The sequence below is a fragment of the Pristiophorus japonicus genome, chromosome 15 (genome assembly GCF_044704955.1).
Source record: "Pristiophorus japonicus isolate sPriJap1 chromosome 15, sPriJap1.hap1, whole genome shotgun sequence".
Classification (NCBI taxonomy): Eukaryota; Metazoa; Chordata; class Chondrichthyes; family Pristiophoridae; genus Pristiophorus; species Pristiophorus japonicus.
The window spans coordinates 141,522,128-141,538,761 of record NC_091991.1 but is presented as its reverse complement, the minus strand read 5'-3'; the positions used below and the strand labels follow the sequence as shown (position 1 = coordinate 141,538,761).

The following is a 16,634-nucleotide window of genomic DNA, read 5'->3' as shown; positions in this document are numbered from 1 at the left end:
TGCCTATGTTCCAATGTCATAGTTAAAGAATGAAGTATAGGTGATTCTGTTCCTGAATAGAATGCGTACAATGTAGGAGGCTGGGTACAGTGAAGTATTTGATTTGAAAAGCCATAAAGCTATGAAGCCAATTTCTTTTTTACATTTTCTACAGAGGCTTACATGCTTTCTCTGGACATGATTTGGTACAGAGTACATGCTACAGTAAGGATTGTATAATATTTGCAGGTGCATGCATTGAAGGTCATACAGTTCTATTCCATTCTGTTTGGCAAACGGCACATCTGTAATTTCTTACCATTTTAATCATCTTTTAATCAAATAATTTGCTTGAGCACTAACCAAATTTCTGCAATAATACTTAAGTAATGGACATATAAAATTGATTAATACATTAACAGAGTACAACCTGCCTTAGACTTTTAGTCAAATTGTCATTGTAGCTTATTAAGCAAACTCTTAAGAAAATGGACATTGGCAAAATTGAGCTGTTATCCTGATATTTGATATTCTTTAAAACTATTTTGCCAATAGCTTTCCATGATAATTGATGAAGGAACATTTTCTGTGTTCAACAACAAGTGGTCAACTCTTACATTTATACATTTGCTTATTGTAGATGTGAAATTCATTCTTGAAGGCACAGTTTGTGAGTAGAAAACAAACAAGACCAGTCAGTCTGGTAAAATTGGAATTTCTCCAGATTTGTCAGCAATCTAAAGGTTAAGATATACAAGAACAACAAAAATTAACAGGAATTGTAGGATAAATAACTTGTTTCAGAAACACGATCATGTTTAAACAAATGATTGCCACATGTGCCTGAACATGAGACATGCATGCACACAATCAATGTGCTCATTCATTCATTTCCACCCAAAATGCACTCAGTTCATCACAATATACACTTGAAACTTACTAAGTTCCCCCAGCTGGGAGAATACATATGTTACCTTTCCAACATAGAAGATAGAAGAGTCATAGAAGTTTAGAACACAGAAGGCAAGACCATTTCGTGCATTGTGTCTACGCTGGGTCTTTGTAGGAGCAATTCAAGACCAAACACACTGCCCTCCTTTTTCCATCGCCTTGTATTTTGCTTTGCATCCAATGTTTATGCATTTTTCCATTAAAAGATGCAATGGCCTCTGTCTCAACATTTCACCATGGCACAGCATTCCATACTGTAGTATAAAGAAGGTCTTATCACTCACTGTGACAATTTTAAATTGATGACCCCTAGTCACTGACTCCTCAACCAGGGGAAATACTTTTCCCTATATACTCTTTCAAAATCTTTCATAATTTAAAAAATCTCTAATAAAGCTCCATTGGAAATATAAATCTGTTGTCTGATTAGACGAAGTGGAAAATTCCAAGTACCACTTTATGTTCCACCACTCTGGCACAGGAGATTTTTGCATCATAGGGATGCCTAAGGTACTTACAGCGAGACAAACATAGTGTCACTGTTTTTCTGTAAGTAACTTTCTCCATGTTTAACCTCTGCACATATTTAAACCCAAGCAGTGATAGCATTTTTATGTTTATACCTGTATATGATTAGCCAGTCCAAAGGTTTTGACCACTTGTATGTTTGATCCACATTTAAGATTGTTTACACATCTTTAAACGACTGTCTAATTGTAGTGATTTGGTTTGCTGTGACTTTTTTTTGTGTTAATACAGTTTTTGTTGATGTCATTCACCAAGACTAATATTGCATTTACATTGCTATGATTCCTGGATTTTAAGGACAGTGAGGGAATTTCAGTCCACATTTGTGTGATTGGTTTGAAAAAAAACAGTTGGATCACTTTCATCTTCAGCCTCTTCTGTGAAATTTATTTCTGCCTCCAACGGTAAATGGAGTAAAAATGTTTTGTTTCTTTAAAATCTTTCTTCTATTTTTCTTGATTTATCGGTTTATTTGGTTCAAGATGGTCAAGTGAATCAAGGTACTGTTGATTGATCTGTAGTTATTTATTGGGTTCATAAGTATAGTAGTACTAAGTTTTAATATTCAAACCAAAAAGGGCACTTTATTAGTGGCAGTGAGTTTTTGAAGGGAGCATTTTGAGTCAACCATTCCCATTTATTCTATAGGGTCTCTAATATAAATCATTTAGTAAAAAGAACAATTAGCTAGCCGCTGGGTTATTTCATTAAGGGACCCAATCTGCACTACTTGCCATTCCCAGTTGAGTGGTTGGACATAAAATCTGCTCCTGGTCTCCACTTTATGGGCCCAAGTTTCCACACGATAAAAAACGGGCGCCCCTCCGAGCTGGGCGCCTGTTTTTCGTGCCTAAAATGGCGCCGGAAAAAAAACTCGCGATTCTGGAGAGCCCTGCAGCTCCTTGTCTGTTTGGCACGGCGCCCAGGGGGGCGGAGCCTACACTTGCGCCGATTTTGTAAGTGGGAGGGGGCGGGTACCATTTAAATTAGTTTTTTTCCTGCCGGCAACCCTGCGCGTGCGCGTTGGAGCGTTCGCGCACGCGCAGTGTGAAGGAAACATTGGCACTCGGCCATTTTTGTAGTTCTTTGTAGCTGTTAAATTTTTGAACGTTTTTTAATAAAAGCACATTGCCATCAGCACTGAAGCTTCCTACAGCCTTCTCACTGTCTCCTTCCCGCCCGCCGTCTGGAACGGCTTCCTCCCCCCCCCCCCCCCCCCCCCCCGCTGCGTTCGGTCGATCGGGCCCGCACTTCCGCCTGCCCGCCGTCTGGTACGTCTTCCTCCCACCCCCCTCCCACTGCGGGCGGGCGGTCGGTCGGGCCCGCACTCCCTCCCTCCCGCCCGCCGTCTGCAACGGCTTCCTCCCCCCCCCCCCCCCCCCGCTGCGGGCAGGCGGTTGGTCGGTCCCGCACTCACTCCCTCCCGCCCGCCCGCCGTCGGGAACGGCTTCCTCCTCCCCCCCCCCCCCCCTCCCCGCCGTCGGGAACGAACGAACTTGAGGCTGGCTGAAGCACTTTCACACAGGTAGGAAGATGGTTTATTTAATCTTTTCTTTGCTTATAAATTTTTATTCAGGTTGGATTTATTTGTATAATATTTGTAGAAGTATAAATAAGGATTTATTGTAGAATTTAATGACTTCCCTTCCCCCCCCCCCCCACCTCGTTCTGGATGCCTAATTTGTAACCTGCGCCTGATTTTTTAATGTGTAGAACAGGTTTTTTCAGTTCTACAAAAATCTTCTCTTGCTCCATTCTAACTTAGTTTGGAGTACGTTTTCACTGTGGAAACTTTGAAATCGGGCGTCAGTGGCCGGACACGCCCCCTTTTGAAGAAAAAATTCTGTTCCAAAGTAGAACTGTTCTACCTGACTAGAACTGCAGAAAAAAAAATGTGGACAATTGTGATTTCTAAGATAGTCCGTTCTCCACCAGTTGCTCCTAAAAATCAGGCGTAAATCATGTGGAAACTTGGGCCCTAAGACTGGTTACTTGGAGTTAAGTGAGCAATACCCAAGACTTCCCCATCAATTATCGCTCCTTGCCTATTAGAGAAGTGCTGCTCCAGAAAGTTAAAACTGAGATTGGTAACTGACCACATGAACAATTGTGGCTATAACCCAGTATTCGGCATTCAGTGATGTATTACAAGAGGCATCTACTGTGGAACAAATGAATTCTACTTGTAATATTGCACCATCTCCCCCTTTTTACTTTTTGCAGTTAACTGTAAACAGTCACTTGATTGTATTTGGGATTTTCATTATAATTTCAGACATTGTTTTGAAGACTGTCAAACTTGCAAATCCGGGAATCTGATCATTGGACATGATTAAAATCCTTTCCCGTTTAAATCTCATGTTCATGTCGATGAGAGGTTATCTGGTCTGTATTTCTGAGAATTGTATCTAGCAAAAATCTTCTGTGAATTCTAGCTCACGAATTTACAATTTTTTACCTTGAAAGTCAGATGTTCTATTGAATTTTAAATCACAGTTTATTGTTGCTCATAATCAAGAGCTTCCTCATATGTGATCGAGTAATCTTAATAAAGAGCCAAACATTAAATTATTTATAGATGAAAATAAGTGTGCATACATTCTACATAGGTGGTTGGCGAATCATCTGTAGAAATATGCGGGTTGCTTTGTTTGTTTAAATGGAATGTGGGATGGCATCGAAGTGGAGAATTCACCCCAACTATCCGCAATTCCCCATTAGCTGTTTCTCATCTTTTTAAAAACGCCCTCTATTTGCACGTGATGGAAATGGTGGTGTTTTATGGATATTCCAGCTGCTGTTGGAAATTTTTGTGAACACCCTTGCAGCACTGCTTCCATTTTCATTAATCTGCTTAATCTCCAGTGATGCACATACCAATGGTGGTGTGTTACTTTTTAAAAAAAAAAATGTTTTTTGTTAAAGATCAGAAATGAATGGATTGTATGACATGAGTATACATGTCCCTGCAGAGTTGGAGGCTGTACTTCAATCTTGGGGTTAACTGACTGGAATGGCTAGAATTTATTTTGTGGGTTTAGAAGCATCCTAAATTAGCCTGGTAATTTCATAGTGTAGTATTCATTGTACAATATGGAATGAGCAGATCGCCCATGGCATTGCTTATAGTAAGTCGGAGGATATGCTGTTTTATACCAGTGGATTGTTGCACCATGTATCGCCCAATGTATTATGAGAGCCACTGATTTACAGCGACTGTAGGTCAAATTCTACTTTAGTTGCATGGTTTTTAATTGACATTTCTGTCCCAGACAACTCACCTCATTCTTCAATGGGGAGTTTTTTGGGTATCTGTCTGGCCCAGTTTAATAAGAAATAGGAGCCAGGAGTAGGCCATCCGGCCCCTCGAGCATGCTCCGCCATTTAATACGATCATGGCTGATCTGATCATGGACTCGGGTCCACTTCCCCGCTCGCTCCCCATAACCCCTTATTCCCTTATCGGTTCAGAAACTGTCTATCTCTGTCTTAAATTTATTCAATGACCCAGCTTCCACAGCTCTCTGATGGCAGCGAGTTCCACAGATTTACAACCCTCAGAAGAATTTCTCCTCATCTCAGTTTTAAATGGCCGTCCCCTTATTCTAAGATTATGCCCCCTAGTTCTAGTCTCCCCTATCAGTGAAAACATCCTCTCTGTATCCATCTTGTCAAGCCCCCTCAATCTTATACGTTTTGGTAAGGTCATCTCTCATTCTTCTGAATTCCAGTGAGTAGAGGCCCAACCTACTCAACCATTCCTCATAAGTCAATCCCCTCATCTCCGGAATCAGCCCAGTGAACCTTCTCTGAACTGCCTCCAAAGCAAGTATATCCTTTCTTAAATATGGAAACCAAAACTGCATGCAGTATTCCAGGTGTGGCCTCACCAATATCCTGTGTAACTGTAGTAAGACTTCCCTGCTTTTATACTCCATCCCCTTTGCAATACTGGCCAAGATTCCATTGACCTTCCTGATCACTTGTACCTGCATACTAACCTTTTGTGTTTCATGCACCAGGACCCCCAGGTCCCGCTGTACTGCAGCACTTTTGCAAATTTTCTCCAATTAAATAATAACTTGCTCCTTGATTTTTTTTTTTCTGCCAAAGTGCATAACCTCACACTTTCCAACATTGTACTCCATCTGCCAAATTTTTTCCCATTCACTTAGCCTGTTTGTTTCCTTTTGCAGATTTTTTGTGTCCTCACACACTGCTTTTCCTCCCATCTTTGTATTGTCAGCAAACTTGGCTGCGTTACACTCGGTCCCTTTTTCCAAGTCATTAATATAGATTGTAAATAGCTGGGGTCCAAGTACTGATCCCTGCGGCACCCCAATAATTACTGATCGCCAACCCAAGAATGAACCATTTATCCCGATACTCTGTTTTCTGTTAGTTAGCCAATCCTCTATCCATGCTAATATATTGCCCCCAACCCCGTGAACTTTTATCTTGTGCAGTAACCTTTTATGTGGCACCTTGTCAAATGCCTTCTGGAAGTCCAAGTACAACCACATCCACTGGTTCCCCTTTATCCACCCTGTTCGTTACATCTTCAAAGAATTGCAGCAAATTTGTCAAACATAACATCCCTTTCATAAGTCCATGCTGACTCTGCCTGACTGAATTTTGTTTTTCCAAATGTCCTGCTACTGCTTCTTTGATGGACTCCAACATTTTCCCAACCACAGATGTTAGGCTGACTGGTCTATAGTTTCCTGCTTTTTGTCTGCCTCCTTTTTTAAATAGGGGTGTTACATTTTCAGTTTTCCAATCTGCAGGGACCTCCCCAGAATGCAGGGAATTTTGGTGAATTACAACCAATGCATCCACTATCCCTGCCGCTACTTCTCAAGACCCTCGGATGCAAGCCATCAGGTCCAGGGGATTTATCTGCCTTTAGTCCTATTATCTTACTGAGTACCACCTCCTTAGTGATTGTGATTGTGTTAAGTTCCTCTCCTTTCTCTTCCCCCCCCATCCACTGTTGGGTTATTTTTAGTGTCCTCTACCGTAAAGACTGATACAAAATATTTGTTCAGAGTTTCTGTCATCTCCATGTTCCCCATTACTAATTCTCCGGTCTCGTCCTCTAAGGGGCCAACATTTACTTTTGCCACTCTTTTTTTTTTTTTTTTTTCCTTTTTATATACTTATAGAAACTCTTGCTATCTGTTTTTATATTCCTTTCATAGTCAATCTTCCCTTTCTTAATAATTTTTTTAGTCATTCTTTGCTGGCTTTTAAAAGCTTCCCAATCTTCTGTCCTCCCACTAGTTTTGGCCACTTTGTATGTCCTTGTTTTTAATTGGATACCATCCTTTATTTCTTTAGTTAGCCACAGATGGCTATCTTTGCTTTTACACCCTTTCCTCCTCACTGGAATATATTTTTCTTGAGAGTTGTGAAATATCTCCTTAAATGTACGCCACTGTTCATGAACCATCCTACACTTTAATCTATTTTCCCAGTCCACTTTAGCCAACTCTGCCCTCATACTTTTGTAGTCTCCTTTATTTAAGCTTAGTGCACTTGTTTGAGATCCAACTTTCTCACCCGTCATCTGAATTTGAAATTCAACCATGCTATGATCACTCATTCCAAGGGGATCCTTTTACTAGGAGATTGTTTATTAATCCTGTCTCATTACACAGGACCAGATCTAAGGGAGCCTGCTCCCTGGTTGGTTCCATTACATATTGCTGAAGGAGCCTGTCCCTTATGCACTCTATGAACTCTTCCTCAAGGCTACCCTGTTCAATTTGATTTGTCCAATCAATATGGAGATTAAAATCACCCATGATTATTGTTGTTCCCTTTTTACAAGCCCCCTGGTTTATACTCCGACCAACATTCAATTCCGCAACAGTTAAGTTTTCTGTGAAATCTAAGTCTGACTTTGATTATTATATTCACAAACAATGAGCCTGTTTATTTGTTCCTCCACCAAGATATTTAATTTTTATCTCTTATCTTTTTTAAGGCATGGGATACACAACAGCATGATATAGAAGATGTATCTCCATCTCACTGCTGCCAGTTCCCAGGACTGTCCTCTGGACTGCTAAGCTATTTATTATGAACCCCTCAGTAGTGCTATGCACCAGGGGGGTGAAATTCCCCTGTTGTGTGCTTCCCGTTAGTGCCTCCGGGGACGCTAACGAAACGAGCCTGTTTTCGCCTGGGGTGGGTCACAACCAGCTCTCTCGAAAATGCGCGGGAGTTGGCGGAGGCGCAAACACGGCAGCACTGCGCCCCGCTAGTAGCTCCCCATATTGCCACATCTCCGGCAATGACATCATCGCCGTGGGCAGTGACCCCTTTCCACCCTGTGGCGGAAATTGGCCAGCGCCCCATGAAGCCGCTGCGGATGATGCTAGCGCAAGCCTCGCAAGTTGTAAACTGCTCTGTTCCCGGGGCGGAGATTAAAGGAGCTGCGCTGCGCTGCGCGATGCCATTTTATTTCTTCGGCTAACTCACCAGTCAGCCCACACTCATCGATGTCACGTGGTCCAGGCTGCGATTGTGCAGCCTGGTACTCCGTCTTGGTGCCGGACTGCTGCCATGGCACCCAGTGGAGGCCATCAAACAGCCTGCAGAGTCGTGGCGTCCCTCCCTTTTAACGGAAGAGGAGGAGCGTTGAAACATGTCAGTTACATGTAGCACCCCGGACATTGCCTCAACAGGAAGTGGAGCATGTGACATCGCGCTCCACTTCCAGTGAGGGGCGGTAACCCTAATTTCGCGATCGGGTCAAGACTTTGGCGCTGGGCACAGGATGTCCTGACCCGACTTGGTTACCGCCCCCAAACGGGGCACAAGGTAATTTCGGCCCCCATGTTCCAAATTTCAAACTGGTACATCTTCCATATCATCTTGCTTTTCAAAAAAATGAGAAATGGATGGGTACAAGAATATATGTAAAATAAAGGCCACCCATTTATGAATACTAAAATTAACAAGTTGACTTGGTTTTCACCAAGAGAAGGTTACAGAGGTAGAAAGGGGCAAGGTCTTGAAGGGATTTACACACTAAGGTGAGAATATTAAATTGAGGCAATGGGGAACTGTGAGCCAATGTAGGCCAGCAAGGATGGATGATGGCTGAGCGGGACTTGGTGTCTGATAGGATATGGACAGCAAGGTTTTGGATGAGCCGTGGTTGATTGAGGCTGGCCAGGAGACATTGGATTAATCAAGTTTGGAGGTGGCAAAGGCATGGATGAAGGCTTTAGCAGCTGGTGGACTGAACCGGGGTGGAGGCAGGTGAAATGGAAGTGGAGGCAGTCCGTCCTTGAGAACATGTGGGATCGGAAACACAGCTCGGATTTGAATAGGACACAGAAATGGTGAATAGCCTGAGACAATGGCTGGGGAGTGCGCTGAAATCAGCAGTGAGTGTATGGCATTTGTGGCAGGGGCTGAAGACAATGGCTTCAGTCATTCCAATGTTTAACTCTAGGAAATTCTTGCTCAGTCTGGGCTGGATATAGGTCAAGCAATCTGACAACACAGAGGCACAGGGTGGATTGAGAAAAGAGAAAGGTGTGTTGTCAGCTTCCATGTGTCGCCACGGTTTCGTACTGAATGGAGGTGTTCGGCAAAGCGGTTACGTAATCTACTTTTGATATCTCCAGTGTAGAGGAGACCAAACAGCATGCAGTGAATACAGTATATTAGATTAGAGGAAGTGAATGTAAACTGCGTTTTACATAATGTTTGGGACCCTGGACAGTGCTGCAGGAGGTAAATTGACACGTGTTGCGACTGCACAGGAAGGTGGTGGGGAAAGACTGCTGAAAGAAGGGGTGTTGGAAGAGTGACCAATGTGTCCTGGAGATTATGGTCCAGAAACTAGAGAACGGATGGGGATATGTGCATGTCGATCGGATCCTATTGTAGATGGTGGAAGATAAGCTGGTGAATGTGGGGGCTAATGGGATGGAAGATGAGAACAAGTGAAGGTGGGGCAAGAGCAAGAACCTGGGAAATAGGGAAAACATGGTCAAGGGTCCTGTTGAGTGTTAGGTAAACATCAGCTGAGGAAAAAGGAGGACATTTCATAAACTTAGTTATGAAAAGTAGAGTCTGCACAACTAATGATGGAGATGGTGAAACTGGGAGAAAGGGTTGTAGTCTTTACAGGATGTAGGTGGGAAGAAGCATAATCCAGGTTGTTGTGGGAGTCAGTGGCCTTCTAATAGATGTCTGTGAAAAGCCCATTGCTAGAGATAGAATTGGAGGTAGAAAACTGCCAACAAGGGAAAGGAAGAATCAGAGATGGTGCACATAAAGGATGAATCATGGATAAAAATAGAAAGCATATGGTTAATGAAATTCTCAGGGTCAAGGCAAAAAGCAGATAGTAGCACTGACATGAAGGAAGAGATCCGGGTGAGGACTCGTTGGAATGAAATCCAGGGTGTTCCACATGTTCCAGAAAAAGATTGTCATAACTGGTACCCATATGAATTCTCTTTGAAACTATATTGAGCTGGAGGAAGTGAATGGAGTTAAACGAAAAGTTGTTCAAGGTGAGAGCAAGTTCAGTCAGGCTTGAAGCATGTGGCAGTGAATGGAGAGTGGTTGGCTTGCCTGTGAAGAAAGAAGTTGAGTGATCCTAGCAAAGGATCAAGATTTAAGACTGTATAACCACAGTGAAAAGGAGACAGTTGGGCCCTTAGAATGTAAAATTGTTACAGTATCAGAGGAGTCCCAGATGTAGATATGTGGGTAGGCACTGAATGGGGTGGCGGGGGTACAGTGTACAGATGAGAGGAATTAGTCCAGTAAGCTGAAGGGTTGGGAGATTTCTGAAAGAAATAGGGTTAGCAACCCTTCTGTAATTGGCGACCCCGGAGAAAAGTTCCTTGTATGCGCAGGTCATGTCCTGAATCTCAATTCCCACCCTGCACCATCCTGGCTATTTCCCAGGCATTTGAGATGATGCCCATCTTCGGTTTCAGACAATCGGCAATTCATACCATGCTGGAATTTCCTTGTGGCTGGTCACCCCACTGCTGGAAATGCAGCTTGTGGTTTTCAGCTTAATGACTTTGCTTTGGAGCAAAGAAAAGCTCCAATTAAGTGAAAATCTTGTGAAAGCAGAGTTACAGGTGCAGCTGAACTACAGTGTGTCTTGCGTTGATTTTTATCGTCAAATCAAAAAATCTTCAGAGTTGCTGAAAGCAGCAAGAAGCCAACTTAAGTACCAGTTTAAGAAGAATGAAACTGAAAAAAGACGCTGAACTATAGGGGGCCCAACCCTTTGAAGGTAAGTGCAGTAACATTTGCAAGCTGCTGCGATCTAGTGCCATGTGATCAAACCCCAAGGAGTATGTCTAACTAGAATTGGCAACCCGAAAAAGAGACAAAATCAGTAACAGCCTGGTAATTGACAGCTTGATGTTCAGTCGTGGAGTCGTAGTCCAGAGGGAGATGAGAGGAGTCACCAGATAATTGGTGTTCACCCTCAGCCAGGCCAAAGTCCTTCCATCATGTGACAACAGTGCTCTCGTTGTCAACATATTTGTTCATGTCAGGGTTGGAACTTTTGTTCTTTTTTAAATACTAGTACCTGCACTGCAAAATGGAAGTTGCTTTACAGTGATGCAAAATAAGCCTTGTATTTGGCCGATTAGAAAATTCTTAAAACAGAGCCTCTTCAAAGAATTTATACACCGCAGTCTAGAATCCCCCTTGATGCATGGTTATTTAATAAACTGTATGGAACTTTATTATTGGCACAAATTTCTGACAGTACTATGCAATGAGACAGTGCATTTGAAAAGCTCCCTCGAGACATGCAGAGAATTACTTTAACTTGCTTGGTCTCCAAACATTTAAAACTAAACGTTCGAACAAAGATCTATTTGCTCATAAGCATTTTCATTGTCGGGAATGTTAATGAGCACTGAAGCTGAGCTTTCATGATTAATTCATGTTACCAACTGTTCCTTTCAGTGCATTGCTATCAAATTCAAGTTGTGTATTTAATATTATGAGCTGTACTTCAAAAATGTTGATTTTTTTTCCTTCATAATATTGAAAATTGGAAAATGTATTGTGACCAAATAAATTATGGTTTGTTTATAATTGAAACTTTTGGCACAAAGTAATTAGTCTCAGTAAAGTTTTTAACATTTTTTCCCCATTTTAAGAAATTGAGATGGTTATTATGGAGCGATGCAAGATATCGGGCCCCCAACTTTTAGGCTTGACTGAACAAAATACCACTGATGAGGAGAAAACAGCTGCTGCTGCAAGGGTTGACCATCCACAAAGAAGGTAAGCTTAATTTTGTATTTGTGGAGTGAAGTTTGATGATTTTTGTAAGATGTTAAAAGGGAGAAAATGTCATCCAAAAAAGCCATGAATGTAGGAAAAAGATCAAAAACATTTGGATGTAGACATTTTAAAGAGAAATATTGTATTCCCTTTTGAGGCCCAATCCTGTCGCAGTGGTACTTTTTTCTCCAGTGTACCATTCAGGATTTCTCAAAATATATTTTCAAAATTTCATAATGTGTTGGTTATTAGTCGAGGCTGCAGTAAAGTACCCTTACCCCTCCAGTCCACAAAGCAAATTTATATGTTCGATTTTGGAGCATTTATAAACTAAGTGGCCTGAAAAGTTTTTATTGATGTATGTTATATCGTGTGACTTGGAAGAGTTTTTTTTGTATAAATTTCTAGTGCTGAGTTGGTTAAATCATGCTGGTTCGCTGTAAAACGGCTAACACTAATGTGATTAGTAATCATGTTTTGATAAACTCAAAGTATCACATCTAAATTGTTGAATGATTCTGCATGACTCTGTTAACATTTTTGCTTGGAGCAGATCGGAATTGTTTATGGCTCTAATCTATCATTTACATTTGGGCTTGGTTCACTATTTTCCTAAAACTCAATATATGCTTATTCATCGATTGTGTGTTTATAGCAATGGTTTTTAATATGGTTTCTCATTATTGAGAACCAATAAACAATGCTGTTTATGTAAATGAAAAGCTACTGAAGGAGCCAGAATCATAAAACATTTAATAATGAAGCATTCTCTGATTAAGCAATGTTTAAAGTAAATGTAATAGAGGAACTTAAAAGGGATGGAGAGTCTAGGGGAACATTTCTTGATCAAAGCGCCATTTATGGTGAAAATATAAATGCTTAGCAAAATACCGGTGAATGTTCATTTTCAAACTTCAGTTTTCTACCTACTGGATGCCTTGCACTCCCAGACAGTATAAATAAAAAAAACAACAAACTGCAAATGTTGGAAATCTGAAACATTAAAGAAAATGCTGAACATGTCTGTTCTCTAAACAGATGTTGACTGTCTAGTAGATTTTTTTGCAGCATTGTTTTTTGTTCCCAATCAAGAGCCTGGTTTTCCAGGACTCTTAAAGTGATCTGAAGCCATGGCACTTGTTGGCCTGACCTGGAGTCTCCCTGGAGGTCAGAAAATTGTTTTTCTTTCTTGTATGTGTAGTATAAAATTCATTTGGTCTTATTCACAGAGAAGTAATAATGTGAAATACACTGAAAGTTGCTGTGGTGGTTTTTAAATATATCTTTTAGAATTCACTAACCTACAAGCAGCATTTTATTTTTATCATGACAATATGTCCGAACCAACTGACTGCTCCGTAAACTCTAGAACATGTCTTTGTATAATGTTGGATATATTGCCATTCTTGATCATTGAAATTATGATACATTTTGTACCCAAGTACTGGTTGAGAAATCTGAACTGGAATTTCTCCACTGCAATAACTTGCATAACCAACTTGCTTTATATCTTAATTTTTTTTTCCCGTTTTCAACTTTACAGACCTTTCTTAGATATGGTGTACAACGCACTGGAATGTTATGAAGAGGATTATTATGCACTGTTCGTGTTATGTCTTCTTTTTGCAATGTCTCACAACAAAGGTTAGTTTTTGTTTGTTAATATTTGGTCTTGAGTTGATGATAAAAGCTGCTAAGAAAACTTTATCTCTTCGGTGCTTGAGAATTTGGTACGCACTTTATTTTCCCTCCTACTTGTTTCCAATGATGGGACCGCTTACCTGCATGCAGTTTCTTTCAACCAAGACTGGTTCACTACATGTATTGTCTGATCCAAATGGTTGTTTTCTCCATGACTGCTTCAAAAAGCCATTTCTTTCAGATTTCCACTTTTAATCAGAACATATAAAGGGGTATCTGCTGTTATCCAAGGATGGCTTTGACCTACATAGGTGGGAAACTGTTGTGGAATAATTTTCCCAGTTGCTAAAATGACTACGGCAGAGAACATTTGTAGTTTTTCCACATTGGGTGTATGGAATGAGATCCAAAACTCTGGTTGTAGTTTTGGACTTGTAGACCTTAAAGATTGTATGTAATGTAAGGTGTAGTTAATTAACAATCAGTGATCATATTGGGGGTTAAATTGGGCCAGATAGTGACCATTTTTTAGGTGCTATGTGGTTTCCAAAGGCCCTAAAATTGCAGACAGGAAGCATACGCATACTTCCAACCAGAAGTGTGCCTTCCACCATATTGGGTAAGGACGAGCAAGTTCTGTGATTGTTCAAAGCACTTTTTGTAATTTAATCTCATAAGAACATAAGAAATAGGAGTAGGCCATCCGGCCTCTCGAGCCTGCTCCGCCATTCAATAAGATCATGGCTGATCATGGACTCAGCTCCACTTCCCCGCCCGCTCCCCATAACCCCTTATTCCCTAATCGTTTAAGAAACTGTCTATTTCTGTCTTAAATTTATTCAATGTCCCAGCTTCCACAACTCTCTGAGGCAGCGAATTCCACAGATTTACTACCCTCAGAAGAAATTTCTCCTCATCTCTGTTTTAAATGGGCGGCCCCTTATTCTAAGATCATGCCCTCTAGTTTTCCTCTCCCCCCATCAGTGGAAACATCCTCTCTGCATCCACCTTGTCAAGCCCCCTCATAATCTTATACGTTTCGATAAGATCACCTCTCATTCTTCTGAATTGCAATGAGTAGAGGCCCAACCTACTCAACCTTTCCTCATAAGTCAACCCCCTCATCCCCGGAATCAACCGAGTGAACCTTCTCTGAACTGCCTCCAAAGCAAGTATATCCTTTCGTAAAAATGGAAAGCAAAACTGCACTCAGTATTTCAGGTGTGGTCTCACCAATACCTTATATAGCTGTAGCAAGACTTCCCTGCTTTCATACTCCATCCCCTTTGCAATAAAGGTCAAGATACCATTGGCCTTCCTGATCACTTGCTGTACCTGCATACCATCCTTTTGTGTTTCATGCACAAGTACCCCCAGGTCCCGCTGTACTGCGGCACTTTGCAATCGTTCTCCATTTAAATAATAGCTTATTTTTGATTTTTTTTTTCTGCCAAAATGCATGACCTCACACTTTCCAACATTATACTCCATCTGCCAAATTTTTGCCCACTCACTTAGCCTGTCTATGTCCTTTTGCAGATTTTTTGTGTCCTCCTCACACATTGCTTTTCCTCCCACCTTTGTATCGTCAGCAAACTTGGCTACGTTACACTCCGTCCCTTCTTCCAAGTTGTTAATATAGATTGTAAATAACTGGGGTCCCAGCACTTATCCCTGCGGCACCCACTAGTTACTGGTTGCCAACCAGAGTATGAACCATTTATCCCGACTCTCTGTTTTCTGTTAGTTAGCCAATCCTCTATCCATGCTAATATATTACCCCCAACCCTGTGAACTTTTACCTTGTGCAGTAACCTTTTATGTGGCACCTTGTCAAATGCCTTCTGGAAGTCCAAATAAACCACATCCACTGGTTCCCTTTTATCCACCCTGTTTGTTACATCCTCCTTCAGGCATAGACCCAGACCTGTTGGAAAAGATCCAAGTTCCTCCAGAGCAAGCTGAGGAGAAGAACCAATACAGCCATGTATTGGCAGAAAGACTCATTAGGATAATGAACCAATCAACACACTCTGGTAAGAAAATGTTCTTGTATGTAACTACTTATTTTTGTATGGGTATCTGTCTTCAATAGAATGGCGAGCTAAACACATTGCGATAAGTTTTTGTCTTTAGTGCTGCAATTCTCAGCAGTGTGGAGAAAACTTAAATTTAATTGACAAATAAAAAAGATTTTGAGTGAGGCTCTGGCATTTAATGAATATCCTAGCTTTGTGCTTCAAAAAAAACTTTCCTGGTTCTCTGCTGAATCTTACAGATGGCATCATGGTCATGTTATTTGTGGTCACATCTATTTCAATATTTGATAACATTTAAAGATCAAAGCAAGAAAACTTAGTTGTGCCTGAGGACATTGCATTTAAAAACAAAAATGTAAAAATGATGGATCCAAGTTTCCACAAGAAAAAAAACGGGCGCCCCTCCAAGCTGGGCGCCCGTTTTTCGCGCCTAAAAAAATCCTCGGTATTCTCCACCTACTTACAGGTACTTTGGCCCTCGGCGCAGCCAGCACGAGCTGTGGGGGGGCGGAGCCAGGTCCCTGCACTGAAAACAGTGCCGGGACCTCTGCACATGCGCCCTACAGTGGGCATGCAAGTGCAGTAGCTCCAGGCGCCGAACTGTGTGGGGAGGGGCCCAAAGCACGCAGCCCCTAGCCCTGGCTGAATGGCCTCACTGGGACTGCGTGAATAAGGCTCCTCCCACGGCCAGCTCCTGCCCCCGCCCCCGCCCCCCGACTGACCCGACCCGCGCTCCTGTTCCCGCTCCCTGCCCTCCCCGAATGGACCCAACCCGACCCTCGCTCCCGCCCCCCCACTGGACCCTACTCCCGCTCCCGGACTGGATCCAATCCAACCTGACCTCCCCCTCCCTCCCTCCCTGCCTCTCTCTCTCTTTCTCTCTCCCTCTCCCTCTCCCTCTCCCTCTCCCTCTCCCTCTCCCTCTCCCTCTCCCTCTCCCTCTCCCTCTCCCTCTCCCTCTCCCTCTCCCTCTCCCTCTCCCTCTCCCTCTCCCTCTCCCTCTCCCTCTCCCTCTCCCTCTCCCTCTCCCTCTCCCTCTCCCTCTCTTTTTCCCTCCCCCCCCCCCCCCCACCCCGCTCAGCGACACGAACTGCTTTCTGCCCCCCCCCCCCCCCCCCCGCTCAGCGGCACGAACGGCTGCAGAATTCTCCCTGGCTGAAGCACTTTCACACAGGTAGAAGATGGTTTATTTAATCTTTTCTT

At 42.4% G+C, this 16,634-nt stretch overlaps 1 protein-coding gene across 1 annotated transcript in view; it reads left to right on the top strand.

Annotated features, from left to right (window-relative positions):
- Positions 1–16,634, top strand: part of clec16a (C-type lectin domain containing 16A) — a 287,365-nt gene that overhangs the window by 81,193 nt on the left and 189,538 nt on the right. Inside the window, exons 12-14 of the mRNA XM_070901025.1 lie at positions 11,625–11,751; positions 13,295–13,395; positions 15,306–15,428. Of these exons, the coding sequence (XP_070757126.1) occupies positions 11,625–11,751; positions 13,295–13,395; positions 15,306–15,428 (351 nt within the window). The remainder of the gene's footprint in view (positions 1–11,624; positions 11,752–13,294; positions 13,396–15,305; positions 15,429–16,634) is intronic.